The sequence below is a fragment of the Ursus americanus genome, chromosome 4, assembly GCF_024610735.1.
Source record: "Ursus americanus isolate L20-20 chromosome 4, mUrsAme1.1.p, whole genome shotgun sequence".
Classification (NCBI taxonomy): Eukaryota; Metazoa; Chordata; class Mammalia; order Carnivora; family Ursidae; genus Ursus; species Ursus americanus.
This window is the reverse complement of record NC_142130.1, coordinates 25607117-25634351: the sequence shown is the minus strand read 5'-3', so window position 1 is coordinate 25634351 and position 27235 is coordinate 25607117. Positions and strand designations below refer to the sequence as shown.

At 37.5% G+C, this 27235-nt stretch overlaps 1 protein-coding gene across 1 annotated transcript in view; it reads right to left on the bottom strand.

Annotated features, from left to right (window-relative positions):
• Window positions 1-9685: 9685 nt before the first annotated feature.
• TPRG1 (tumor protein p63 regulated 1) overlaps window positions 9686-27235 on the bottom strand; it is a 198704-nt gene continuing 181154 nt past the window's right edge. Inside the window, exon 6 of the mRNA XM_087861512.1 lies at window positions 9686-10089. Coding sequence (XP_087717638.1) covers window positions 10030-10089 — 60 coding nt within the window. The 3' untranslated portion in view covers window positions 9686-10029. The remainder of the gene's footprint in view (window positions 10090-27235) is intronic.

Here is a 27235-nt window from a genome sequence, read left to right as displayed (position 1 = left end):
AGGGTGCTAATCAGGAGAATGAGGTGATTCCTTGTCCACTGAGCAAATTGAACTGAGAATGCTCATTCTTGCATACCTTGTCCTCGCCTCATTCAGAAAAGAAACACCCTCCTTTCGACAACAAACCCATATCTTCAAAAGATTTATTATGGACTTTTGGAGAAATTCCAGTGTAATACTCCAAGTTCAGAACCAACTGTTCTAGAGAGAGAGAGAGAGAGAGAGAGAATCTTTACTTTCGAGAGTGTGAAGTGTTTTTTACATTTTTGGAAGGGGGGTAAGATTTTTGGAAAACCAGGCCCTGATTACAGAGTCAGAGGGTGTAATTATTTCAATAATAAGTTGTCTCAGGAACCAGAATTTCCATTAAGAAAAGAGGACAAGAAAAGCTACAAGAAAATCTCCTGAGGTGGAACACTGGGTTTTAGTTCTGCAAAGAATCACAAATTCATGAAACCCAGGGCAATACTTTGCAAAGAGATTCAGCTCAGGAAATAAATAAATAAATCAGATCACAAAATGCACTTGCTGATTGGCCCTCCATTAAAAGTGACTCCATTTTCTGAGCCATTAAGGAACATTAGCCCATGGGCAATACTTTCCCACTTCCTATGAGATTTCAAATTTAAAGCCCAGGATGCATTAGAAACCTTGTTCCGCTGAATATATGCTCCTCTGCATATGCCAGCTCCCCTTTGGACTTTTGATATTTATTGCTAATTGCTCCTTTCTCAGTGCTCACGTAGCACTTTCTGACAACCCCTCCCTGTACCTGTCTTAACTCACAGGACTGTGAATGCAGGAGTCAGTAAGCTTTTTCTGTGAATTTCAGGAAACAGAGGATTTTAGTCAGAGGGACTTTGAATTGCAAACTTGCCACTTGCTAGTGGCCTGAGGCAATGGGACCTCACATGGGGTCTCAGTTTGCTAATCCGTGAATTGGAGACACAAGATCTCTCATGAAACCTTATTACTGTGTTCCTTTAATAAGTGGTTCTCAGCCCCAGCCACACACTACAATCACTTGGGGAAGCTTTCAGAAAGACCCTTGACAGGGTCTCATACTTGGAGATGCTGGTTTAGTGGACCGGGGCATTAGTACTTTTTAGAATCTCCTTAAGTGATTCTAATGTGCAGCCCTAGTGGACAACGACTGCCTCAAACCAAGCCACCCCAGCCAGGAAACAAGGACAAAGGAAGACGGGCATCAGGCCTCAGCGCCCTGCTCTTAACACTGACCTAGTGAACAGATTACAGGCTCCCTTTCCTCTGCATGTCAGTGTCCTGCGACTGCCCCAGCCACAGGGAGGAGCGGCAATCTCAATTTCAGGCTAGTAAAACTTTATTAATCTGAGAAGAAAAAAAATGAGTAAAAGAGCAGGGAAGGAGCCTGATGCCTCTACTTCTTCTGTGGTGGCAGGACCTTGTGATGAGCAGACCAAAGGCCTAGAACTGCTTGCTGCCTTGCAAACATCCCCAGACCTTCCGCAGACAGTAACCCCTGGCAGGTAGCTTTTTCTCTTGCCTGGAGGCCTGGGGAAACATCTAATATTAAGCATAGGAACTACTATTCTATGATCGTTTGCCAAAAATGGAGAACTCTGCTAAACGCACGCACAGCCTTTAGGCCTCTGGTGTCAGTCTAGAAAGGGGGCTTTGCCAGCTCTTAGTGGGATTGAGAGTTCTGGAAGGTTAAGCAGGACCTCCCCTCGGGACCACAGAATAGACTCCCTGTCTGCCCCACACTGAGATCTCTCAGTGGTGGGACTACACTAGGCCAGCTGGTTCTCAAACATTAGCATGCATCAGAGTTACACACGGAGACTTCTAATTAACCATATGCAAAGCCACAGAGATGCGCTTAGTAAGTTTTAAAAGGCAGGCATCAAAAAGATAATGTTAAAATATAAAATATAAGCATGTAGAAATATACGAATGCAAACTAAATACAGACTCCAGAGCCTCACCTGGGAATTCCTGATTCAGTACATCCGCATCTCTAACTAGTTCCCAGGGGAGGCCACTGCTGGCTGGAGTGGCCCTTAGAGACCCTCTTCTAGGGCACCAGCGTGGAGCAGCTACCGCCAGCTGGGTTAGCAAAGATCAGATATGTTTGCTCCTCAATCTGTTAATGATTCCCTTCTTTTCAATGTAATCTAATAAAATAATAGGTAACTAATGAAATACAAGTGTAAATAAAAGAGTTTGTTCCATTTTTCTCTGAAAATTAAATAGAATGCTTTGGAAATATCCCATAGGAATGTTGCTTTAAAAGAAAATCATCCAGGGACACCTGGGTGGCTCAGCCTTCTGCTTAGGTCACGATCCCAAGGGACCCGGAATCGAGTCCTGCATCAGGCTCCTTGCCGCTCCCCCTGCTTGTGCTCTTTCTCTCTCTCTGACGAGTAAATAAATAAAATCTTTTTAAAAAATCATCCAGTTAGTGGCCTCTCAGGTGAGAGTACTGTGTTGGAGTAGGAGGTGGGGGGGCAGGATGATAAAACTCTTGAACTCCTGCATTCATGGTGTTCACAGGGGTTTTATGATGTCTTTGCTCCACTTTAAAGATATTGAAACTAGAAAAAGCCTTGGCACTACATCAACATATCAACTCAGTGTGTATATACACAATTTAAATTAAAGAAAAATGTTTCTGAGAAACCTTCCCCAAAAGTGTGTATGATATTTTTAGTCTCCTCATTCATCATATATTTTCTTCATTCTTATTCATATATATTGAATTCATAAATCAACTGACCAATTACTGATTGTTGAAACTACTGGAGTCAAATCATACTAATTTTTTTGGCTCACACATTAACCACAAAGGTTTCTCTTCATTTTAAGGACTTGCATATAGAAAAATAAATTCACTTAGGAGTTATGAAAGTGTTCTGTCACAAAAGGGGAAAAGGAATCTTGTTCTAAGGACTTGGAAGGAAAGACTCACACATATATACCCACACCCACGCTCCCCACCCCCACATACAGAGCAGGCAGGGTAACTCAGTGCCTCGGGCTACCTCACAAATATTGTTACGTAGGATTTCATTTTTTATAAATCGCTTCTTACTCTTTTACCTAATATTTAATTAGGTGAGAGTTTTTAACATTTCTATATGCTATTATTTTTTAAAATATTTTATTTATTTATTTGAGAGAGAGCACACCTGCAGGGTGAGTGGGGGGAGTGGAAGGGGGGAGAAGCAGGTTCCCCGCCAAGCAGGGAGCCCGACAGTGGGGCTTGCTCCATCCCAGGATCCTGAGATCATGACCTGAGCCAAAGGCTGACACTTAACTGATTAAGCCACCCAGGTGCCCCTCTATATGTTACTATTTTATATTTGTTTAATGTAATACAGTTTCTCCTTTAAGAAATTATTGATTGCTATTATTATTGTAAATTATTATTGGAGACTTCGTAAAGCATTTTACTTCTTGCATCAAAGTTGGTTATGTATCTAAGAATGCTGCCTAATTAGTTGCATTGTATCATTATTTTTGATATCTTACAGTTCTGGAGACTTACATGTTATGTTACCGTCTTTCATTAAAACTGTGTCCTGTTCTGCCTGAGAAACTCCTGGTAATACTTAAAGCTGCAAGTGATACATTTACTCTTTGAGTCTCTCTAACTAGAGCTTACTTCTACATTAGAACTATCTTATGCTATATCACATATATTTATATTGCATATTTGTTTATTGCTTCTGGTAAACCAAACCCCATATCTTATTTGGGCAAACTTTTTCCTAAAGCTTGTTTAGAAGAAAAAAATCAGAAATAGTTTTTAAAACTATGAATAATTAGACCAATGAGAGAGGAAAAATCCCTACCAATTATTAGAACACATTATAAAGCCACAATGTGGTATTAGCATTAGAATACTATTTCAGTAAAAATAATAGGTTATCCAGATATAGACCCCATTAAAGACAGAGGGAGAGGCACTGAAAATCAAAAGTAGGGAAGGTAGCAATCAATACATACAATAGGGATTTATTATTACAATTTAGATTTAAAAATTTTAGATCCTTATCTCATCCTGTGCATTCTTTACTTCTAGACTCAAACCATTAAGAAAAATTGTAAGAAAGGTAATCATGGTCAAGTATATGGACAGGAGAGCATGTTCCAAAATTATCAGTGATAAAAGATGTGCTTTCATGAATATACATAGAGATAGATGATAGACCATCACAGATCTTTTTTTGATCGACCATTTTTATACGGTTAAAATAAAAAATTGGCAGTAGCCAAAAAAAAAAAAAAGTAAGCTGGCAAAAACAGATTCTGAAAATTTGATAAAAACAAATACTTGTTGGTAAGGACCTACAAAAATTAATGTGAAAAACGATAAAGTTCTAAAATACAGAGGAAAATAAACTTAGAAGAGGAAACAAAGTTAGCTCAAAAGATGGAAATGTGTTCATCTCACCAGTAATCAAAAAAGGCAAACTAAAATCATTAGATACAATTTTCAACTACCAAATTAAGGACGATTTGAATGATAATACATAACGCCATCCAGTGTGCAGGGCAATAGGCACTCTCATCAATTATCGCTTAAACTCCTTGGAAAGTAAATTGCAATTATGTATAAGATATTCATTCACAGGTCCTAACATTTTGGGAAAATTATCCTAAATAATTTTGTAATAAATTTGGATTTTTAAAGAGAAACCTAGCCTTGCACCCAATATTCATATTCCTTTTCCATCGGGTGTAGTTACTACTGGGAAGTGACTGCCTGGCCCCTTTTGCAGTTAGATGGAGCCATATGGCTAAGTTCCATGAATGGAACGGGGGGAAATTTAATCTAAGCTACCCCCAGTACTGGCCAGACTCTTTAGGTTCAAAGCTTAGATTTCTATTATTGGTGCCTGACCTTAAACAAGTTATCTAACTAACACTTTTTGCCTCAGTTTCCTCACCTGTAAAATGAGTTTTCTAAAAGTCCCTACTTCATAGGGTTAAGAGTTACAAATGATTTAATGCATAACAAATTCTTAGACCAATGTCAGGAGACCAGTAGTTCAGGAAAGCATAAACATGGCTAGAACCATCAAGATTGGCAACATAAGGTTTCACCCCAGAATAGATATTGTCTGCCTTGGTCCATAGGCCGGGTCATGGGTCTCAAACTGAAGGAGACTCAGACTTCCCAGGGCATGCCCACCTTTCTCTTGAAAATTCTGGAGAGCAGTGTTGAGCTCATTAGGCAGTGTTCACAACGGCATGGAACCTATACTATGATCTAGCAGACCCTCTCAAGGCCATCTCATCACCACAGATCTGGGAACACCAATCATCCTCACCCCTCCAGAGAACCAAAAGAAGGGTTATCTGGTTGAAGCTTCCCAGGGAGTCTGGGTATGAATCCACTTAATGTCCCTGCAGGTGAGATGTTACTTACGTAAGTAAAGTCTGTGGCTAGAAATTGTGATGGGAACACAGCTAAAATAGAACCTCAAGAAAACACTTCTATTGCCCTGAGCATATATTTGCTTGGAAGTAACCAATATCTTTAAAAATTTTATTTATTTAACAACCACTTATACAGGACTTAGTATGGAAAAGGCGTTGATTTAAGAAATACACCCATTAATTCCTTTAATCTTCATAACAAACTAGCAAGGAATCTTCATTTATTACCCATATTTTACTGATGAGCTTAAGTAGCTTGCCCAAGGTCATACAGATAGTAAGTGATAAAACCACAATTCAAGCCCAGACAATACGACTCCCCAGTCTGTTTTCTGAGCTGCTAAGCTCTCTCGCCTCTCTTGCCATACCAAAGGAGATGCCCATTAATGCTATCTTTAATACTACTTTATATTAGTACAGCATAATTTTAAATTTACATAAAGCAGTCACAGTGATTAGCCACAGATTCTCACCATAGTCCCAGGAAGCAGATAAGATTGTTATTGATTCTCATTTTCCATAAGAAAAAATTTAGACTCAGAGAATCAAAGTCGTTCAGAGGAACACATATCTGAAATTCAGATCCTGGTTATTTGACTACTGATCCATTATTCTTCTCTTCACTCCACACTGGTTTTCTCAATTCTCTATTTTCCCTTAGGGAGAATTGAAAATAAGACTTTTTTTTTTTTTTTCTTCCCATTCCCTTCAATGTTAGGAGAGTGATTATATCAAAGAGATGATTTTTTCTTTAACCCAGAAAGTTAGGCAATTCTTAAAATTACTAGGAATGTTTGATTTCAATCTTTTCAGGTAACCCATTTACTTATTAAGAGTCAGAAGGGCTTTTGAAGCTTGACACAATTGTACAGGATGACTGGGTAGAACATGGCAGTCCCTTTCCCCCTTCATCTTCAGCCAGCACATTGGATTGCTCTGTTGCCAGCTAGTGAGACAGGCATGTTGGGACAGTGCATAGGCAGGAACTGAAAGATGGGTAAAGAAAACCCTGGGGCTGCAAGAAGGGGACCTGGGTTCCAGTTCCATATGAACCCACGACCCACCAGGGGAGCCTCAGCAAATCTCTCACCCTTTAGACCTCAGTCTCCCATCTGTTGAGTATGGGTTTTGAACCAGGTCATTGCTGAAGTCCCTCCCCACTTCCCAACTCCTCTAGTGGTCCGAGCCCTTCCTCTAGCTTTCCATGTGACTTTGGAAATGTTGGGTCTCAGTTGCCTCATCTGTAAACCAGAAGTAATGCTATTTATCATGATTATTTCTCTGGATTGATGAATGCATCGAACAGGACACTAAATACAAATGCTTTTAAATACAAAATGTGCTGGGGTGTCTGGGTGGCTCAGTCTGTAAAGCATCTGCCTTTGGCTTAGGTCATGATCCCGGGGTCCTGGGATTGAGCACTGCATAGGGCTCCCTGCTCAGTGGGGAGTCTGCGTCTCCCTCTCCCCCTTCTCCTTCTCTCTTTCTCTTGCTCACTGTCTTAAATAAATAAAATCTTTAAAAAATAAATAAATACATAAATAAATAAATACAAAACGTGCTTTATAACAGGCAAATAACTTACTACTCTTAAATAAATAGAAAAAGAAGGATAATATTTCAGCAAGGGAAGGCATCGTTACTGATCTTCATAAAGCCCTTAATGGGTTAAATGCTCGGGCATCTGGTGAAATCCTAGCCTCAGCTGTTTAAGTGACATCTTCTTGGGTCAAATTTCTCTCCTCTCTCCAGTCCATCTGCTCACAGCTTGTCATGATAAACACTTCTGGGTTACAAAGCAAAGAGTACACAGCAACAAGAGAGGGACAGCATCTTGGATCTTAACTAGACAATAATATCAGAGCAAAAACAGTGCCCAGTCATCTATTTTTCATTCGCCCGCCCCCTCCCCACGCTGCCTGCCCACCTCTGCCCCATCCCTCTTCGTCTCATGTGTCACAGGCACATGTCAGGCAATAGACAAGCTGAAGGGAAGAAATCAAAGCCAACCATAAGTAACTGAAAGGGAGAGACAAGCCTAATGGGTAAGAATAATGCCAGGTGGAAAATCTAGGTGTCATTTGCCCTTGGTTCAATGAAAGTAGAATGTGTTATGTGATTGATACTCCCTAGAATAGAATTATCTCAGTGTGGTGTCCCAGGGGTCAGGGCACTTGGCTTATCTAGGCACTGTGGTGATTTGTTCTGAGGTCTCAGCCAAAAATCGCTGAATGTTCAGCCTCAGTTTCCTTATTTGCAAAAGCAGGTGGTGTTTGATGGTAGCAGTAAACAGTACCCCAGTGTTGTCATTAGGCTTCCATAAAAAAGTCTCTGATGAAGCTCGGCACATAGTGGGTGGTAAACATTTTTTATTGACTCTGAATCTGGTGTACTGGAAAGAGCATTGTACTAAGGAGTTCTCGCACGCCCAACAAAGATTCTGGCCTTGCAACTCCTTAAGAGCGAACCAAGTTTCAGAGCAAGGGAGTACAGTCTTCAGAGTTGGGATTAATATTCCTGGCTCTGGGGACGCCTGGGTGGCACAGCGGTTAGGTGTTTGCCTTCGGCTCAGGGCGTGATCCCAGCGTTGTGGGATCGAGCTCCACATCAGGCTCCTCTGCTATGAGCCTGCTTCTTCCTCTCCCACTCCCCCTACTTGTGTTCCCTCTCTCGCTGGCTGTCTCTATCTCTGTCAAATAAATAAATAAAATCTTTAAAAAAAAAAATATTCCTGGCTCTGTTTCCACTCATGGAAAATGATGTTAACTATTTAAGCATAAATTCTCTCCTTGCTCTGGTGTTGGGAAAGTCCATTCTGCTACCTTGAATATCTGATTACTTTTAAAACCAAAAAGTTGTACCATTCCGAATGCATTTCATATGAATAAGCACACTCTCAAAAGCTGCTTCCTCCAGCCTTGAAGTCACTCACATAAAAATGACCTCGGTAACCATTAAATAGATTATGGCGCATCCATACAATGGTAATAAATGGTTATTTCATAATGGTGCAATTTCAGATGATCATTTTTAAAAAATTACCCTTGACTATAATTTCTTATTCATCTCTCATAAACATGCATTCCTTATGTACTAAAAATGATAAAAGAGAGAGTTGTTCAAGCCAAGAGGAAAGAAAGAGTCAGCTGGAAATTGACTCAGCACTAATTATGTGAGGTGCAAAAAATGTAATTTTGCCTACAGATGCATTCTTTATCAATAAGGTCATCTGTCTCCACCCATTGGAAGGAAAAAAAAAATGTGTGTGTTCTATAACAGTCCCGAAAAGAACCTGCACCCTCTTTCTCTAGCTGTGCTTAAGTACCAATCTCCTTATTCGTCCATCTGACCAACAAGTGCCCTCCGTGTGGCAAGTATTGTGCTGTGGGATCAGGACACATAAATGAATAAAACGACTTCTGCTTTCAAGGATGTGAAATAATGGAAATTGTCACACACTGCTGGTAGGAGACTAAAGTGGCACATCCATTTTGGAAAAGCAATTTGATCCGTTGTTACAATGAAAGATGTGATTTCTTATTTTAGGATCCAGCATTTCTACACCTAGACAAAGTTCTTGAATATATGCAAGTATCACATGTGTGTAACTAGCAGTCCCATGTAAACATGTTCATAGCAACTTGGTAGGGAATAGACATGAACAAACCAGAAACAGCCCAAACATACATGTGCATGAACTATAGTGGCATAGATCACTATTAGTGAATTTTAAACACATAATGTCAAATAGAAAATAAGTCACAGAAGACCATATATAATACGGTTTCATTCCTTTTTTTTTTTTTAAAGATTTTATTTATTTGCTTGACAGAGAGAGACAGCGAGAGAGGGAACACAAGCAAGGGGAGTATGAGAGGGAGAAGCAGGCTTCCTGCCGAGCAGGGAGCCCGATGCGGGGCTCGATCTCAGGACCCTGGGATCACAACCTGAGCCCAAAGCAGACGCTTAACTGCTGAGCCCCTAGGTGCCCCTATAATATGGTTTCATTAGAAAAGGATCAAAAGAGTCAAATCTAAACAATCTGAATCGGGACACATATGTATGTGGAAAATACAAGAAGCAAGAGAACAAAGAACAACATTCAGGAGAGTGGTTGCCTCTGAAAGTAGGGGAACAAGATTATTTAACAGATGAAGAGCACCGGGAGAATTTCAAAGGTGTAAAGAATGTAGTAGATATATGAGTAATAATTGTATTATTATTCTTTAAGCTATATAATGTATACAGTCTTTGTATGTATAACATTTCAATTAAAAATAAAATGTGAAAAAATGGGACAAAATACACCCTCACACAGGGAAGAAAAGAAATCAATCCTGCCTTTAAAGCCCAAATCAAACATTTTCTGCTATGTGGTAGTCTCTCCTGACCCCACTGACATTCCCCCTGCTTTTGATTCCTTTTTTATATTTTTATTATACTTGCCTTCCTAGAGCTTTTAATTTCTACCTTATGCGAGCATAGTTTAGGTAAAGATCTTAGCACCAGGGCACCTGGGTGGCTCGGTCAGTTAAGCGTCTGCCTTGGGCTCAGGTCATGATCCTCGGGTCCTGGGATGGAGCTCAGTGTCAGGCTCTCTTCTCAGCAGGGAGTCTGCTTCTCCCTCTGCCCCTCCCTGCCACTCGTGCTCTCGCTCTCTCTCTGAAATAAATAAATAAATAAATAAATAAATAAATAAATAAATAAATAAACAAATCTTAAAAAAAAACAAAGATCTTATCACCTAGAGACTGCAAACATCTTGAGTATAGGATCTGTGTCTCATTATCTCGGCTTCACCCACAGCAACTATCTTGGGAATTACTTGCAGCGTGTACAGATATTGGGACTGCCCTCAGAACTTGAGTTAAAGTCCTGGTTTTATGACTTAAAACTTACAAGATGTTGGCATCAGCTTCTACTATGAAATGTTTGTAACTTCCACCTCTCAGAATCATAAACTCAGGATTTTTCTGAGCGCTCACTATGAGAGATACTGTTTGTTAAACTGCACTATGAAGCATTACATAAATGTTTATTTGGGTCCTTGACCATACAAATAATTTCGATACGGTGTTACCGTATCATGTTCTAGGCCCCTAATCAATGTGCAAGAAAGAGACATGCCTTACAAAGGGCGAAATGACTTAAGTAAAGGAAGGTACTGAGTTGGGAATGACCCACCTAGGAATAGAGTTCTTTAAATGAAGTGGATGAGAAATTCTCAACGTTGCACATTCTGAGCCAGAAGAGGCTACTGAACACTCTGCTTCACAACCCTCTGTGAGAGGCCAGTGCACTTTGGGGTCCCAGAGCAAGGTAAAGTATGTTCGAAGACATGAAGGGGAGCAGCTAGGAAGCAGATGCGTGACAGACCTGATAACAACTAAAATAACAGAACCTGCTTTTACCGTGAAATGAAGTCATTATTTGTCAACACTTTTCTTAAAATATAAAATTGGAATCTTTTGGACTCACTATTCTAGACAGTGTTAAAAAACTTGAAAATTGACTTCCAGTTTCTTAAAAATATTTTAAAATATGTTCTAAAGGTGTTTACCAACGTTTTTTTGAAAAAAAAATTGTTTAAAGAGAATAAATGGGAGACATTGGATTTACTTTATTTGGAATCTACGTATATTAAAATGTCTACTTCGATTCTCATTTTCTTATGTCCAGAATGCATTTGGACATATTGTTTTATTTATTTATTTATTTATTTATTTATTTATTTATTTATTTAAGATTTTATTTATTTATTCGACAGAGATAGAGACAGCCAGCGAGAGAGGGAACACAAGCAGGAGGAGTGGGAGAGGAAGAAGCAGGCTCATAGCGGAGGAGCCTGATGTGGGGCTCGATCCCATAACGCCGGGATCGGAAGAAGCAGGCTCATAGCGGAGGAGCCTGATGTGGGGCTCGATCCCATAACGCCGGGATCACGCCCTGAGCCGAAGGCAGACGCTTAACCGCTGTGCCACCCAGGCGCCCCGGACATATTGTTTTATTTAAACATCTGTGAAGTGAATATTATAAATCTCAGTCAATAGAAGACAGGTCTGAGGTGTAGACAGTAAGTGACAAGAACCAGTTTCAAAACATAAGTTTACACCTCTGGAAATTTCTACCCATTTGTCACCCATTTACCTTGGATAGATCACCTCCCCTCTCTGACTCTCACGTATTTTATTCAAATGTAAAAGCTACGTTTGGCGCATAGTAGGCATGCATCACATTCTTATTGAATAAATGAACTCATTTTTTTCATTCAACGTCTTTAAAGACCTACTGTACAGAAGACATTTTTAAACTCTGAATACTATGTTCCCTTAGTCCAGTGCTGCTACAAAATAAAGACATTTTCAGATATGCAACAACACCAGAATTTGTCTCCCATACACCTTAGCTGAGCAAGTCAATTGACAACATACTCTAGGAAAGCACAAAATAATGAAGAAGAAAATATGGAATCCAAGAAAGAGAGGTTCCAATCCAGGAGCTCAGGGAAACCCCAAGATGATGCCCTTTCTCCTAGAAAGACATAGAGAATGAGCAGTCCTGCCTGTAGCAAGGTGTCAGAAAGCCTGGGAAAGAGAATTTCGAGGGGAAAAAAAGAAGAAAAAGGGATTTTCTTATAACTGACTCTGTGATCAAGAGCCCCAAACTGTGGGGATATGATAAAGCCATGCTACTTGATTTTTAAGATTAAAAGGATGTTAATAAAAAAAGAAATTATACAGAATCATGGTATACATATAAGTAAACTAAAATGGAGCATAATATTGAATGATTGGTGGAATATAAGAAAAGCGAATCCAGTTCACACAGATTCTAGGAAAATTATCCACTGAGAAACAGAAAGAGATCATTTTATTAGATTTCTAGAAAAGGAAATTAATCCTAAAACATTAGTATATTTAGTCCTGAAATGAACAAGATTTATAGAATCATATTAATGCTATCTGCTTATTGCTATTCAACTTGTAGCGTCAAAGCTTATCTACCAAGTACAAAACTCAGTATCATTAGTTTCAGAAGATAACACAAATGTGAGCTTTGAACATGCATGTGAAGAGGTATGGCTGACAGAAATTGGAGTTGGAAGGGAAAAGTGGCGTGAAAATCAGGATGGGGGTACTAATACCCTCACTTTACATAGCGAGGGGCCACGCAGTGTTGTCTCAAGTTAGTAAAACAAGAAACAGAGGCACAAGATCATTGTATGATCTTAAGTAGTATAACTAACATTTAAAGTGACAGATATTATCAATAGAAGAACTGAAAATAATAATAAAACTTTCAATATTAGGAAGAAATGGGAAATAGTGTATTGATGTTAAATTCTCATCTTACCAAAAGAGTCAGTAAGGTGTCATCTAACATTCAGAAATAAAAAGAGTAGAGATATAAACACATCATTTTGGGTTTTTGAGGTAACCAGCAGATGGACTAAAGCTATAAATGGGTAAATGTCCTGGACAGCGTGAAAGGATAAGCCAGAGGACTTATGATTTTCATTGGAAGACTTTCTGGTGTTTTACTTTTCTTGGTATGAGTATAGTCTTTAAAAAAAATATCAATAATATTAATTGCAGAAAGTTTTTAAAAATTAAAAATCATTAGAAATATATCCATAACATTTACACAAGGATGCTAGCTGCAGTATGTTCAAAAAGTTTCATTTTTGTTTCTTTTTTTTTTCATTAAGTTTTAAATTGGATTGAAAACATCCATCAATCAATAAGAGAATATAAATCCTTGTATTGAGTTTAATGCAGCCGTTCAATAATGATGTGGGGAGAATTGTTCTGACATGGGTGGATTTATCACAAATGTTGGTGAGGGGAGGAAAGCTGCAGAGTATGTTCAATGTGACAACATGTATGCGAAGCATTTCCATTTCTATAGTACAAATGCATACAGGACTTCAGGGAATGCTGACAACAGCATTTAATTGGAATGGTGAAAGGGAACTTAAACTGTATTCTACTGTTTGCTTTTTTTTTTCCTTCTTCAACTTTGTTTTTTTAAATCAATATATTTTTTCCACTTTTTGTTTTGGGAAAGTAGAGAGACAAGCTTAATAAACCCCTATGTATGCACCTCCCAGCTTCAAAAATTATCAAAAACTTAAAGCCAATCTTATTGTATCTACACCCCTACACATTTCCACCTTCTACAGACAATCTTGAAGAAAATCTCTGACATCATAGTGTCTGTGAATATTTTAGTATATACAGATAGTTATCTACATTTAAAAAATAGTTAATGTCATCAAATATCCACTCAGTACTCAATATCCCAATAGAGTCATGAATGTACTTTTTCTACAATTTGTTAGTTTAAGTCATTATACAATATATCTTCATTTTCTAATGTTTTAATTTGTGTCATGAAATATTTAAAATACACAAAATACAGAAAATAATTAACAGATATGCATATCAATATCAAGTGGATTTATACATTGCTTGTAAACGTTTTACCATATTGACCTCAGAATTTAGAAGAAACAAAAATATTTTTGGGAGAAAAAGTATAATCATTTTTTAAGAAATACGACATGTTTTTAGAAACATAAAAAATACTAAGAAATAGAAAGTTCATGCTACAAATTTGCCCTACATCTCCCTGAAATTCAATTCCCCTTTTTTCTCCCCAAAAATCTTATCTGTCCTGGCATTAATAGGTATCCTTCCCATCTGTTTTATGGGCTTACTATACATGTAAGCAATTACAAATAGTACCTTGTATTATTTCTTTTAGTTTTAAATGGTTCTATGTTGCGTGTACTCGATTAGATCTTTTTTTAACCTAAACATTATGTTGCTGAAATTTATCCATATTAATACATGAAGATTAAGTTCGTTTATTTTAATTACTGCCTCAAATTTTGTTGTTTATATATTTATTCTCCCATTGATGAACATTTAAATTATCCCAACTTTAGTTTTACATTTTCTATCATAATGGTCATTCTTGAACAGATATCTTCATGTAGATATGTGAGAGTTTTCCTAAGGAATATACTTAGAAATGGATTTCCCAGGTATAGGATATCTCATTTTCAATATTACTTGAATTGTCCAATTGTGCTCCTTTGTGATTTTCCCAATTTTCCCTATCACTAACAGTATAGGGGCTTCTTTCCAACACAGCCTCATCAGTCTTGGTATTTTTCAAGTTTTTAATTTGCTAGTCTGATGAGTGTGAATGGTAGTTCATTGTGATGAACATTTCTCTGATTGCTAGAGAGGTTTCTTATATTTACAGGCCTCTCGGATTTCCCTTTCTTTGAAATTCCTTTATTTAATAACTGTTCCTATTTCAATGGGTAACTTGACATTTTCTCATTGGTTTTAGGAGTTCTTTATGAACTCTGGGCACAATTTCCATCATTCATTATCATTTATTTGAGTTGCAAGAATCTTCTTCCAGTCTTTAACTTGCTCTTAAATTCATACTGTCCTGTCATAAAAAGTTTTAAATTTTAATGGAGTCAAAATTAATATTTTTCTTTTATGGTTTTTGCCCTTGGAGACTTGTTTATGACATTCTTCCTAATTCCAATATCACTAACATATTTTACGTTTTCTTCTAAAGTTTTATAGTTTTGAGTTTCATATCTGAATTTGTATAATAAAAATATATTTATTACATTGATAATTAAAACTTAGTGCCATTATTTTAAAAATGGGACAGAAATGTAAAGGTTACTCATTATTTTAGACCTCAGAAACCAAGTGCTATTAACATTTATTCTATTTATTTACAGTTTTATTTTATGCATATATGTACCCTTGTGCTATATAAGTGAGGTGATATATTTATATTTTTATACTGTTTTACACTTTTTTATTAAATAGCATCTAACTCTCTCTCTATATATATATACATTTGTATGTATATGTATTTTTTTTTCTAGTAATTCATAGATTGAGGCTGGAGAATCCAGAGATACAAGATTTGGAGAGGGAACTTGCATGAACATTTTCCTTTATGGTATTGGGGATACATGCAACCCAAACCAAGTATACCAACTAGCTCTCTTGTTTTTATATAGCTTCTTCCTGCCCTTCACTGTAGAAACTTACATACTCTTCCTATAATTGCCATTCATATTTCTGCCTCTTCCACTAAACCATTGGCTTCTTTAGGTAGGAACAGATCTCAATATTCGCATCACTAATTGCCGCAGAAAACAGTAGATGCTCAAGAAATGTGGAACAGAAGGTTGTGACATGAATACGAAATTAGGAGCGAGGAGCTGTAGGTTCTAGTTCAGTAAGTAGCTACCAAAAGTAATGCCATTGGACAAATCTCTTGTAAGACTCAGTCTCCTTGTGTACAAACTGACAGGAGAGGACTAGATGACCTATAAGTTCATTACCTCTTCTGACATTCTGACTCTGCCATTCTTTAAGAAGAAAAACATTTATGGGACCCATAAGTATTCTTTAAAATATTTATATTTCATGATTCTATGAAGTAGCATGGTCTTTCAACAACATATGACATCTAACATTAACAGGTGTTTACTTAAACACAGATGGAAATCGTGGTCCCTTAAGACTGCCAATTTTTCAGTAGAGATGTCCTTGCAGGTTTGGATGGATGAGCTGTTTTCTGGTAAGTAGCCATTAGAATACCAGAGAGTGAGCTTAACATAAGATACCCATTGGAGCTCTCTTACCACCGAGATTTCTGGCAGGACACAGGACTATGTCATTTCCTGGCTAGTTCGCCTTTCCATCTGTCCCCTGGACTTCAACTTGATAAAGGGAGTTTGTGATTACATCTCCCTCTAGCGACTAAAACCTTGGCATAGTGCAAAGTCTCCTGTGGCACAGGAAAAAAATATTTGGCTAGAAAAAAAATAATAAAAAAGATAATATACAAGTCGTTTGATAATACAAGGAGTAGCCTCTCGTTGTTGTAGGAAGAGCAAAGTTCATCATGCATTCCACTTATACTGAGGGAACTAATGCTCAGGAGGCATTTTCTTGGTGTGTCTGAGAATGAAACAGTCAAAAGTCTTCTCCGTTAATATAATGCACCAGACTTACCATCAATCAAAGTCTCATATAAATATATGATTGGATAATCTCCAGTGCAAGTATACATGAAAATAACTCTCTTCTATTCATTCTATGTATAACTGTCCACAAAACTGGTTCTGGTTGAAACAGCCATGGAATATCTTTTTATATTGGAAATAAAAATATCAGAAATAAAATTTTTAACCCAATAATGTACATTTGTAAGAGAAATTAGCAAAATTAACTCAAAATCAATAGTTGGCCAGAGAGAAGGCACTTCATCTTTTAGGATTATGATTACCTCCAGGTAAGCTGGCAGGAGTGGCACCATATGCACCTGCACCATCCCTTCAGCAATAGCCCATTGTGGTTCAGGGGAAAATACTCAGCAAACAAATAGCTACTTTGTTTTCTCCTTATTCTGTTTGTGGCATGTACCGTTGTGATTGACCAGTTCTTATCACAGACCAAATAAGCAGAAAATCTCCCCTGCACTGGCACAGAAGTTGCCAGAGGTCTCATAAGTAAGGGGCCAAACCAATGCTATCACTTTACAGCTTGAACCTCAGGACATCTCACCTTTCACACCAAATACCCTAATCCCTCCATTCAGTACAGTTTCAGGTCAAGGGATTAGAATGTCCTGGTTCCTAAAGAAAGTATTTGCCATCACAGACAGGTTCATTTCAGGAAACTTCTTATATCTGAAATGGAAGCTAGGAACTGGCCTCTGGAGAAGAAGGGATTTTCACCAGCTCACTGGGAAGTCCCTCTGATTTCTAAGTTCCATTTCTCAGTTCATTTTACCAAGCTCTTAATACAGCTGGCCCTGTCCTTTTTGACTGACAAGGCTAGTGGGTTTTTTTGTTTTGTTTTGTTTTTTGTTTGTTTTGTTTTGTTTTGTTTTTTACAATTGACCTTGCAGATGGGCAACTGAAGAAGTGAAGTTTGTGACTTCCATAGAGCTGTCATTGGATTGATCCAGATGTCACAGACCAACCTGTCAAACTCCTTAATTTTACGGCAAGTAAAGCTAAGGCCGACAGTGGGAGAAGAGTTCCCATGATCACACGGAAAGGGTAGGACCAGAAGGCAGGCCTCAAGATCCCATGGTCTTCTGTGCCATGTTATACTGTTTTTGTCTTTTTTTTTTTCCAAAACAGACCACAGGTCACATATCCAAAAATAGGTAGATTTATTTTTGTCTGGTCAAAATAGTCTTAGAAATTTACAGATATTTCAATAATGCTACTATTATTCAAAACATATTTAGTATTTCTCTTTGGGCATTATGTCCAATCAATGGCACATTATTAGTGATTTCTTTAGCCGCCGAACTGTTAATTCATTAAAGGCCCAGTCTGTGTTTAATTTTGGCTCTATCTCCAGCACATACTGGGTCATCATAAACTTTTTAAAAATAAAATTAGCCAATATTAAAAGGAAAATTATCAAGTTCACAAAATCAGTCCTGGAGCTGGGTAATCCACAGCAAATGATTCAGATTCCCTGTCTGGACTAAGTCTGGCCCCCAAAGGAGCAGAGTAATTTGAGCGCTGAGACTATGTCTTATTCACCTTGAAATATTACAGTCCCAACTCCCAATTCTTGCACAGGAGGACAACTCTCACAGATATTCAATAAATGTCTAATAAATGACGGAATAGTACATAGGAATTTGGATAAAGGCAGGGAATACTTTTTTACAGGTTGTTAAAATGAGAATGTAATGGTACTATTTCATGGTTGGAAAATAATTAACTTGGGCTCCTATCAAAGTTACAGCCCTCAGCTAGCCACTGTGAACCCTCACCTGGGACAGAAAGGCATTGAATGGACAAGATTGTACCAGGAGCTGACATCCAAATTTCTTTAAAAGCCAACATCCTGATCCCAGACTGTTGTTAAAGAGATTTTCTCTTGACTCAGAGTTTCCTCTTTTGCAAAGATTTCATCTTGCTCGTTCCAAGGTGCCATACATACTCATCAATGGCAGGTCTTACATTCTAAATAAAGAGTATTTATATCTAGAGTAAGTTCTCTGAATACTTATTGGTGCTAATTGTGATTGATGTTTGGAATTGCAAATATTTATGCTTACCTGGGATATCAAGCTATTAGCAAATGGGAATAATGGGCCATGGGATATTTTCTGTAAACACACACACACACAATCAAAGGCTGTTAGATAAATGTGCTTGGGCAAAACCAGTGAGACCTAGCTACCTGGGGTGTGCCTCTTGAAGTCCATGATTAAATAATGAGACTCAGACTCATATTTCCATTTGATCTCATATTCTATTGAGGACAAGAGTTAATGAACCTTAATTTTTGCCACATGTTGTCCTGGGTAAGGGTGGAAATGGAAATTTCAGGGTTTCAAGATCCCATATAGTGTGATTAAAGGTATAAACAATAGGGGCACCTGGGTGACTCAGTCAGTTAAGTGTCAACTCTCAATTTCTACTCAGGTCATAATCTCAGGGTTTTGAGATCAGCCCCGTGTCAGGGCTCTCTGTGCTCGGTGTGGAGCCTGCTTATGATTCTCTCTCTCCCTCTGCCCTTCCTGCTTGCACGCTCTCTCTCAAAAGAAAGAAAGAAAGAAAGAAAGAAAGAAAGAAAGAAAGAAAGAAAGAAAGAAAGAAAGAAAGAAAGAAAGAAAGAAAGAAAAAGGTATAAACAATAAATTCAATCTACCAACAATAGTCAACAATACCTTGTGACTTTTCTCACCAGCATGGAGAAGTATACTTAAAACATTATATTTCATTCCTTACGGGGAATTTCTCCTATTTGAGATGTTTAATGTATTCTAGTTTAATACACAGGACTTATTTTTTATGAGGCATGTTTTATCACTGAACTGGTTTGTGCAAGAGACCAAGAGCTGGTTGCATTCAGTACTATCCATATACAAATATGGGTATTTGGTTGGGAAGGGGAGGAACTTTGTTTTCCATACTGTTCTGTCCTCCTAGTTTTCCTGACATGACTTGCTATCTAGAGTGTTTATAACTCTTTGACACATAAAAATGAGCGCCCCCCCATCTGGGACAAGTCAGATAGGGATTAGCAAAGTGTTAGGAGTGATGAATAATACTTCTGTTGGAAAGCCAAGGAGGCAACTTGCTGGTTACAGTCTTGTCAGCTAGATGCCAACAAGGAAGACAAGGAAAAAAATTCCCTCAGCTCAGGCAATGTACATTCCTCACCCGAGTGAAAATGGAGTGAGGGGCTGTGACTCTGATTCTACTCCCACGTAGCTCCTCAGCCCGAGCCAATTCTATGTTGAGTGTGAGCACCGGTGAGAGTTGGAGGCCTTCAGCTGCCGATGTGGCCACTCAGCACGGCTCAGAGTGAACTGCTCTCCTCCCACATCCTCCCGAGCTCCCATTCACCATTAGCACCGTCTCTTCCCCCCACAACCCAAGGCTCCTGTTCAGGTCTCCAGAATAGAAGTATTTCTTGTCCGCTTCCCGTACTATATCGTCTCAAATCTGATTTGAAGCATGTGAATCCTACCCAGACCCCTGAAATTGAGGCTTTCGAAACTCAAAAACTAAGGGCTAGTTCTATTTTTCTTTAAATTTTTGCTATGTCATCTCTTCTTTGACATCATACAAAGAATGCCTCCCTAGCTGAATGGAGGAGGAGGAGGAGGAAAAAATATTAAGACTAAAAGTCACATCATACAGCTTCAAAAATATGACCTTACTGTGACTTGTACATGCACGAAGAGAGAAAAGAGGGATATAAGCTCAGAGCAATGCACTAGTAGTTTGTTATTTTAAGACTATAGAGACAAAGAGAGATCAACTGGTTTAATCCTTCCATTTATAGTGGGGATAACTAAGATCCAGAGGAAAGAAGTGCCTTGTTCAATGTGACAGTATAAGTTATTGGGAAATATCCATATTCTTATCAATTTACAGAAAAGAATACACACTTTCATGTTAGTCAAATTCATGTTTTAACTCATATTGGAAAGGGATTTTTCTTAGACTGTGAAATTAGTAAATTACGTCATTTACCACACATTACCATGTGTGACCTTTGATAACTGTTAAATATCTCAAAGGGTTATCTGTAAGTCAGGATAGTCTTACATTTTATAGATTTAATCAAACTGTATGTAAAGTATCTAAATATTCGGCCCTTACTAGATGCTTAATAATTCATAGCTTTGGCTTATAGTACGATGCTATACTGTAAATTTCATATTTATAGTTGCACATTACATGAATGTGCAGTGAGAATGCTAGTTATATGTTTAAATAACATTTGATAATACGATATTCTGAAGGCTAGAATATCATTTAAGAGGCAAGGCTAACCCAAAGTACTCTTGAATCCCTATGATTTATTTCCAAAAAGTATGCCTTAAGTTCAGAGCACTGAAACATTTACAAATAGAATTTTTTGACACTTTTGTTAGAATAATTCAACTAATCAGAATACTTGCCAGTGAAAAGTAGTAGAATAGGAAAGATAGATAAAATGTCTAGTACTCCCCCCCCTCCCCAAGAAAACTGAGACTTACGGAGGGGAAACGACTTTCCTAAGGTGGCGGATGGAGGCTTATAGAGCAAGGCTTAGAATCTCAAAATCAAAGGTCACTTGAATAAATCACATTACCCTCTCTATCTCATTTGTAACTTAAGAGCTGGGAGACATAAACTTCAAACTTAGAAGTAATCTAGACTCTTCATCTGCCTTCATATTACACCTGATATCAACTGTCAGATGTACTGTAAATTGCTTTATATAACTCTTCAGACTCACTCCATACCAACGAAGCGTAAATTACAAGAGACAGGGGCGCCTGGGTGGCTCAGTCGTTAAGTGTCTGCCTTCTGCTCAGGTCATTATCCCAAGGTCCTGGGATCGAGCCCTGCATTGGGCTCCCTGCTTGGCAGGAAGCCTGCTTCTCCCTCTCCCACTCCCCCTGCTTGTGTTCCTTCTCTTGCTGTGTCTCTCTCTGTCAAATAAAAAAAAATCCGTAAAAAATAAATAAATAAAAATAAATTACAAGAGACAGAACTGACTACACCAAACTTCTTTTCAGTGGATTCCTTGTTTCCATCGGCTATTTTTTCTTATTTCCAATGCATTCTAAAACTATCTAGTTATTGACATGTTATTTTTAAATATTTTTAAAGCCATTCTTTTTTTTTTTTTTTTTTTTTTTTTGGATTTTTACAATTCCTTGTCATTTGTTCATTTTTATTTGTCCAGATCTCCACTCAAGAGTGGGGGGAAAAACCTGGTTGCTTCGCCAGAGTTTCAACCTATTCCTAAAATACAGGAAAAAGACTCATTTTTCTCATCACTTCCTTTACTTAAATAGGTTGAAAAGATAAAAATAAACAAACACAGGAGTGATTCAGGAATAACAAAGGAATTTTACCTAAACAATCCCAATCACAAAGACACAAAAATGCTTAGCTAAGTACACAGGACAAAGGAAGGACAGTGAGAACTGGCTTTATCATAGACACACCTGAAATATGTTCTCAACCCAGTCCTATTCGAATTAATAATAAGATGCTGATGCTAAAATGTTTTTGTAAAGAGTTTTCTTTAATTAGACCGCACCCATTTATAATCCATGATATAGAGACAAAACACAACATTCTCAGCATCAGTACCTGGTAAATGTACAGTAAAAGTATAAGTGAAAATGCCAACAGTGAAACTCAGGAACAGGTTCAAACACCATGAACTTGGCTCCTGAGAAAATAAGAGTTGTATCCCCATGGTTAGGAATAGGGCATTTTTTTTTTTAATAATAAGAACATTCTTCCATCAGCATGAAGCATAGTCAAAAATTATTATAACAAATGTTTTTGTCATGATACTACAGAAGAGAATTTGCAGAGCAGGGAGGAATCTGTGTGACCAATTATTTTCTAGTTTCTGTATTCTAATTTTTCTGAATATATTTCTTCTGCATGAATTTGGCCCTTGCATCTCCCACTCTCAAAATAAAAATGAAACAATAATGTCTACCTCACCTGTCATTTGGTGTAAATTTGAAGAAAAAGCAACAGGATTTCTTACAGAATAGGACATAATGGTAAGAGAAAGAGAGGTATCAGGAATACCTTCAAGGTCTAGAAGGATGGTGTTGAAACACCATCAACTGAAACAGAGAAACCTATGGAGGAAGTAGGTCTGAGATTGATTTTCCTCCAACCGACAGTGCCCAGCTCACTGAGCACATGCACTGAATTCAAAGGAGTCGGAATTTCATTCAATCCATTATTTAGCCCAGGCCTAGCACTTGTAGACTATGCTTTGTTGGATCCTTTGGCACCGTATTTCTACATATGGCCCCTTGACATATTTCAATATGAACCGAGTCTATTTCTAAGAAAGTTCTTTATCTCACAATAAGATTACCTGCAGAAAGGTGGGTCATAGTTATCTAAATGATAAACTCTACTTCATAAGATACTTGCATTTCCTGATTATTTTATTGTTTAATATATTTTTATTGATGGAAAAAAAACCTTTCAATATGTATTGGAAATTATATCCAGAATACTATTTTTTACATGCCATAGACTTTTACAAATAATCAGAAGGTAAAATTTCAGTTGTAATGGAAGATATAGTGATCAAAGGCCCAAGGTCAAGAGCAGTTTTAACATGATATTTTTCTATTAATAATTGTAAGAAAGCGCGGCTCCCTTCTGGCTGACAGATTCCCTCCCTTAGTAACTGTAGGGGTGCTAAATTATTCGTCTTTCTTATTGGGAAGTCAATGGATAGCTAAAATGTATAAAGAAATAGAAATTGCAATCTATTATTTAGAATTACGAAGGTATCTAGCAGGGCAATAAAAAAATGACCTGTTAGCCTGAGTCAATGTTGAGAGGAAGTATAAAATCTTCATAGGAGGGAGTCATTAGATACTGTGTTAGTTAAAGAGGAGCAGAAAACAGATGGCACACTGTTGCTGAGGAGAGTTTAATGAAAACCAGTTTACAAAGCTGTGGGCCATGTTTAGGTAAAACAATGAGGGACAATAAAGTGCCCAGATTCTACCAAAGGGCAAGAGAAAGAAACAATTAGCAGTACCTGGTGTAACGTATATTGTTGAGGAGGCCCACTTGAAGGAGCTGTGGCTGTAAGGGTATATAGCCATAGTTAGGAGCCATTGCCACCCACACGGCCCAACAGAAAGGTTGCCAGCAGGACAAATGCCTCCCATTGTGCAAACCTATTTGGGAGACACAGGGCATGGGAATCTAGACAATGACAACCAAGGGCAGCCTCATAGGTCACAGGGCAGGGTAAAAAAAAGTAGGGTATGGACTTGGAGAAGCACAGAGAACTTCAGCACAGATAATCTGTTTAAGACGGAAGCTTAAACATATTAAAGCCTGAGAAAGCACATAGATGTCTACAGAAAAACTTGATTATTTTTTAAGATTTTTTTTTTAAAGATTTTATTTATTCATTTGACAGAGAGAGAGAGACAGCCAGTGAGAGAGGGAACACAAGCAGGGGGAGTGGGAGAGAAAGAAGCAGGCTCCCAGCAGAAGAGCCCGACGTGGGGCTCGATCCCAGAACTCCAGGATCACGCCCTGAGCCAGAGGCGACACTTAACAACTGAGCCACCCAGGCGCCCCTAAGATTTTATTTTTTAAAGAAAGATACTAATAAAGATTGCAGTAAAGAAATATGTAAATCTTAAACTTCACTTAAACTTTAAATATTTTAGATTTAACTTTCATTGTGCTTAACCAGTATTATATTTAGTACTTTTCATAAAAAATATAATGTAATATCATTAAATGTCTTTCATCATTATGCCCACCCACATAACTATTTATTTTGATTATCTCTCTACCAACCCACCTGCCTACCTACCTATCTCTCTTGTGTTCCAAAACAGAAAAGTTGACAATGGGGATAGGGGTTAAGATAAATTACTAGAAGAAATCACTGTTAGATGCTGTGCCATAAACAGGAGAAGGTCCCAAAACACACACTGAAGAAACTAAGTTAAGGAGCAGGCACCAGCAGATAGCCAAGATACCTGAGAAACAAGAGCATAGGGAATGGTCACTAAGAAAATACAGTTATGTTAGGTTGAGGTCATCTCCTTCTGGAATAATTGCTATGGGTTCCTACTGTGCTCTCTGGCTCTTCCCCACATTGTCTTACAGTGCTACCTAGCTCCAGATGCAAACTAAACTTCTGCAGTGTTTCATTTACACTTTCACCATAGTCCTTCAACACATTTTGCCTACTTTTAAAATTTACACTTTATGTGACTCATTAAATGCTCCATTTAATCATTTTTTAAATATTTACATGGATTCACAGATTTTTATTTTATTCTATTCTTATCATTATTAATTTGGGAGCTTAAGTGGTCCCAGATTTGGCCAGTAGGAACCCCTTCAAGCTGGCTTCTCTGTCCTTTTGACATGTCCCCATCATTCCAAGAGTACTTCCTTACTTTCCAGAAGTCAGTAAACTTTACTTGTTTCCTGGAACAAAATGTTCCAGGCTTATCTTGAGCTTTCCCTGCCCAACCTCTGGAAATAACCGTTACTTCAAGTATCTGGTTCCTTTTAGTGGAGAATTCTATTTCAAAACCAAAATCTAAGTGATAATTATGCTCATTGATACAGCATATCAGTGCTTCCCTCTTAGTACAGAGCGAGGGAATGTACACACACGTACACACACGTACGCACACACACACACACATTATATCTATGTTTATTTATGTATCTCTTAGTCAAACTACCCATATATCTATCTATATTGAAAATCATGCGTTCACATTCCTATGAGTTTTCAATTTGCTTTTTCCCTTTCCATATTTATAAGTCCCTCTCTAACAGTGAGACACTTGGCTCCCATTATACTTATAGTTTTACTTTTTTGATTAATCCTCCTGTATGTTACAAATCTTCCTCCACTGCTGCCACACACACTCACCTTCCTCTGCCAGAGCTCCAATGTTCCACACTGAGCTGTGTCTCTCCAGATACACAGAAACTCTCCTCACTCTTATTGGGCTCCAACACCCTATACTGGGCTCCAAACTGTGTGCACTAGGACATCTCTCTCACACCAGTTGGGCTCTGAAATCCCACTGGGGTCATCATAGTTTTCCCCTGTTCCTTATATGGACATCAAACTTGCTTTGGACTGAATTGTTCCAGAAGCAAAGGAAGGGAAAGAGGAATAACAGAAAAAGTTATTTACTATTTTAAATGCCTATATTAGAAAAGGATAGGTAAAAATCAAAGAATTAACATTCCATCATAAAGAAAAATCTAAAAAAGAGTAGCAAATTAGAAGAATGGAAATACTAAAAGAATGTGTGGAAATCAATAAAACAGAAATTGGATATCTAGGGAAAAAATCAACAAAAGCAAAAGTTGGTTCTTTGGCAAACAATTTAGCAAGAGTGCTCAAAGAGAGAGAGAACTAATTAGCAGTATCAGTGATAAAAGAAGAGACACTACTATGGGCAGTAAAAGGATAATTACGTGACACTATGAATAATATTGTGCCAGTAATTTTAACAAGTTAGATGAAAAGGACAAATTCTTTGATAAACACAAATTACTAATATGAACATAAGAAGAAATAGGGGATCTGAATGCCCATTATATCTATTAAGGAAATTGCATTCTTGATCAAAAACCTTCCCGCAAAGAAAGGTCTAGTCACAGATGGCTTCATGGTGAATTTTAGCAAATAACTAAGGAAGAAATAATATCAACTTTGCAGACTATAGAGTATGGGAAAATACTTCCCAAATTATTTTATGAGATCAGCATAAACCCGAAACCAAAATCTGACAAAGATATGATAAGAAAATAAAATTATAGACCCATAGAACTCATGATCAAAAATCTCTAATAAGATACTAGCAAATCAAATCTGGAAATATTTTTAAAAGACAGTATATCATGACTAAGTACTACAGCCTAGTTTAATAAAAAGTCAATCAATGTAACTTACCATAAAAGTAGGACAAAGGAGAAAATAATAAAATTATCTCAATAGGTACAAAAAATCATTCAGGTTAAAACTCTGAATAAACCAAGAACAAAGGAAAATTTCTTCAATCTGACTGTGGGTATCTACAAAATAATCTACTCTTAGCATTATTCTTAATTGTGAGGGACTGAATGCTTCCTCTCTAAGAGGAGGAACAAGGCAACAGTATCCCTCCTCAAACGTCCCTTGAACTTTTTAAGTGAGAGTCTTAAGCAGTGCAATAAGACAAAAAAAAAAAAAAAAAAGAAAAGAAAAAAAGAAAAAAAAAGAAAGAAAAAAAAGATAAAGACTAAAAAATGGGAAGTAAAACTATTACTAGTCATAGACGACATAAGTATTAACATTAAGACCCAATAAAATTCACAAAAAATACCCCTAGAATAAATGTATTTACCAAGTTCACAGGACACACCCTTACTAGTCAAAATCAACTGTCATTCTATATGTAAGCAATGAACAATTGAAAAATGAAACTTTTAAAATACTATTTGATATATCATCAATTATATCAAATATCTTGGAATAAAGCTAACAAAAGATGAGGAAGATATCATTGCTGAAAACTACGAAATATTGCTGAATGAAACCTAAAAATACTGGAGAGATAGACTACATATATGGATTGGAAGATAATATTGTTCATACCCTCCCTCCCCAAACTGATCTCTAAATTCACTGCAATTCCAATCAAAATCTCAGCAGGCTCTTTGAAGAAACTGACATGATAATTCTAA